Consider the following 3,465-nt stretch of genomic DNA (forward strand, 5'->3'; position numbering starts at 1 on the left):
GCAGGAAGTCAGGGAGACCCTGAGATGGATCTAAACCCCACGACAACACCCTCCTACCCCCCTACCTCAGTCTGTAAATTATTTTAAGTTATAAAGGACTGCATGGTATATTTATAGTTTATACAGCACAGAAAGAACCTCATTATTTATTAAACTCTTTTGGAAACCTTTTGTGTTTTACAATTTATTTACTGGCAGAACCCTTCAAAAAAGATGTTCAGTTAGCATCATTCAGCCCCACAACTCTGAAATGGTCACAAGGCCAATGAACATCTTTGCTCGCCTTTCTACGAAAAGAAAACATTTTCCACACAGTTTTCATACATATTCCTCTCTTCCACTAGAAAAAGAATTTTCCTCACAAAATTTGCTGGTTTACCGTGAAAATCATGTAGGTTTATTTTAAATTGAAATGTTTTGTCCAACTACCAAGAGACTGAAAAACACCTTTCAAAACTTGCTTCCAGTTTTACTAACTGTCATTAAAGATATTAATCTTATATAATTAACCATCTTCATGAACGCCTGGTAGAAATACTAGTTCTTCATGCTGCTAGATAAATTTCTAAGAAAGACCTTCAGTGCATATTTTTTAAATTGCTAAATTATTTTCACTACAAAAATAATCTGCTCTGAATTATTCTGGAACATTTGTCTGCACAAGAGTAGAATCTAGATGTATTTTTGCATTAAAATGATATTTTACAGCTCATTACTTATGAGCTATATTAGAGAGATGGGGTTGCAAATGTCACTATACATACATAAATAAAAAAGTTCCTGTTGCTTAGTATGAAAATTTCAAAATTCTCGCAAGCTAATATTTTGGCAATGGGAACTAGACATAGGAGCAAGTCTTTTCATGCATGATAAGATTAAAAAAAACAAAAAATCACTGAGGCCGCGTTCTATCGAGGAGTCCAAAATAACCTTCTGCTCATAGTTCCTCTGCTTCGGGGAACACTGGTCTCTAGAAGTACAAGGTGGAGCCTGAGGCCTGCGATGCGTGTTCCAGTCCTTGCACACTGAGTACACTTGCAGCTTCTCTCATTGTTTCCTTTGGAAGAGCAGCTGTAACTCACCGCAGAAACTGTTTCAAAACAAATACCATTCCATTTTTTCAGCTTGGTTTCTTCCAAATCCTAGAGGGCACACTCTCACCCTTGCCTTCCTTCATGCGCATTTATTTCTTTAATGAAAAAAGCAGACCTGACATTTGCTTCCTCCACATAAACAACAAAGAAGGACAGCAGATCTCTAGAGAAAATGCATCACAGCAAAATAGTGCCAGTGGAAATATCCAAAGCTAGGCAAGATATGCTTTCTGGTCCAACAGTGCCAGCCTGTGTGAAGCGGAAGGCATTGACACAGAGGTCATCCCTGATAATCACTGGTATGCCACTTTTCAGCCTCCTCTAGTAGGTGGTTATGGTGTGGGACAGCAATATTCCAGTGAGAATGTTTTGTTCTCTCCAGAACAACATACTTGTAATATTTCCATGAATACTCGGTTATCTGAAAGGTCAAGGAGAGGGCAGGATCTCAACTGTCCTGTGTCCTCCAAATAATGATGACTTGTTCTGGAGCAGGGGGAGGCAACAAAGACTGAGGAATAGTTCTAGTGCAATTGTGTAGGCATCTGATACTCTGACACTGTAGCAGAAGAAAACAGCAGCAGCAGCCACCTGCCCGTCATCGCAGGAGAGACCAAGGGAGATCAGTGAAACACAAGTATTCTGAAGCAGAGGAAAATGCAAAATTGGAGTAAAGTCCCGCCTGTGCTCTTCAATGGCCTTAAAGCAATGGACCAAAAAAAGGAGAAGTGCTCTCTACCATGCACGACACTACACGACTAGGGAAAAAATGAAGCTACTACTCATCCAGGACTTCCAGGTTTATTGAGACTGCCATCATTTTACCACTGACATATGAAAACTGCAATGGAAAGTGTCTTACGAATGTATTTGGCAACTTCAAACATGTCAGACTCGGCATTTCTTGAAAGAGCCCTGAAACTGATGACTTCCTTCTTAAAGCAATCTTGGGAGATGACATTCCTTCCACATCCAGCCCACATCAGGGTTTCTGGGACTACACCTTAAACCACATCTTTGCCAAGAACAAGGTACTTCTACCTGTTACATCCAATCTGAGGGGCAAAGAGCTGTCATTAAAGGCTCTATGAATGACTTATCAATCTGAACCTTGATGAAAATATCTACTAATAATATTCATTATGGGGGGAGAGTTTATTCGGTCTTGCAGATATTGATGGGATCTATTCCACATTTATCCCTTCAGCTGATTTCTATTTTGTGCTCCTAAGACTGAAACCTGACTTCAGGTTGCTCTTCCGGGAAGTGTACCCATGAGGATTATCAGACCAACATATAAGAGTGACAGAACTTTTAGAGAGAGATTATGCAGATTAAATACAAACAGTGATGCAAATTTATGTATTTAATTTGAAATACTTATTTTCAGTGTTTAAGTAATTAATTTTCAAAATACTTAATGTGAATTGATTCAGTGCTGCTGTTTGGGAAACTGTGACAGACATTATCAACCATCAAGAGCTGTTGTGTTAAACCTGCAGGTTTAACAGGAACTGTTCTTTATCATGGTTAGCTTCTTTCTTTCTTTCTTCCTTTCTTCCTTCTTTCACTCCAATCAAGTATGTGATAGTCTGTTATTTTATTGGCTGCAACTCACATTATGATTAATGTACAGAATCTTGTATTGCTACAAAGTCAGGTACAAAGAGGCTTAGCGCCTTGTTTAAATGCCTTCCTCTCGGGTTTTTGCTGCGTTTTTTTATACACATTCCTCTGTAATGTGAGTGTTCCGTTTACTGACTGAGAAACTGTGCTTTAAACAGTGCTCTCTCTCAGTGGCTTAGAGTTACTGACAAGACAGCAGTATGATACAAACTCATTTCCTGGAGAAAGACTGACGGCAGTCACAGCAAATCACACCAGGAGTTATAGTAGAGCAAAGGTGGAAATCTGTTTTCTGACGTGATTTTAAGGAAAGAGAAAAACAATTACAGGATTACTGCTCAGCAGGATCTTCCTGGATTCTGAATGAGATCTCATGTGATCACACCTATACCAAAACTGCAAGAGGGACTGAAGAGCCAGGTTACAGCATAGCTCAACTTACACTGCTGAAACACTGTAAAAGGCATCCAGAGCAGCTTATTTTGCTGCTGTTTTCACTGTATCCAAGGAATGGCCAGAGCATCCATATTTGGGTAAGTTACCACCATTCGTAATGGTTGCTGCAGTTTGAACATATATGCTGATTTAAGACTGCAGATCAGCATGGAGAGGTCTGTGATGGAATCGACTTGATAACCCCGCTCACTTGTTTGTAAGTAGTAAAACTAAGTGAAAATCCTGTGAGGAAGGATCTCTACAAATCACCATTGTTGAACATAATTGCCAGCTTGCAGCACACTATTTC

The 3,465-nt window shown here is 39.5% G+C and overlaps 1 protein-coding gene across 1 annotated transcript in view; it reads left to right on the top strand.

Moving 5' to 3' along the window:
• Window positions 1-23, top strand: part of NGF (nerve growth factor (beta polypeptide)) — a 927-nt gene extending 904 nt beyond the window's left edge. Inside the window, exon 3 of the mRNA XM_010145473.1 lies at window positions 1-23. Within this exon, the coding sequence (XP_010143775.1) occupies window positions 1-23 (23 nt within the window).
• Window positions 24-3,465: the final 3,442 nt, after the last annotated feature.

This window comes from Buceros rhinoceros, unplaced genomic scaffold (assembly GCF_000710305.1).
Source record: "Buceros rhinoceros silvestris isolate BGI_N320 unplaced genomic scaffold, ASM71030v1 scaffold22711, whole genome shotgun sequence".
NCBI classification, from domain to species: Eukaryota; Metazoa; Chordata; class Aves; order Bucerotiformes; family Bucerotidae; genus Buceros; species Buceros rhinoceros.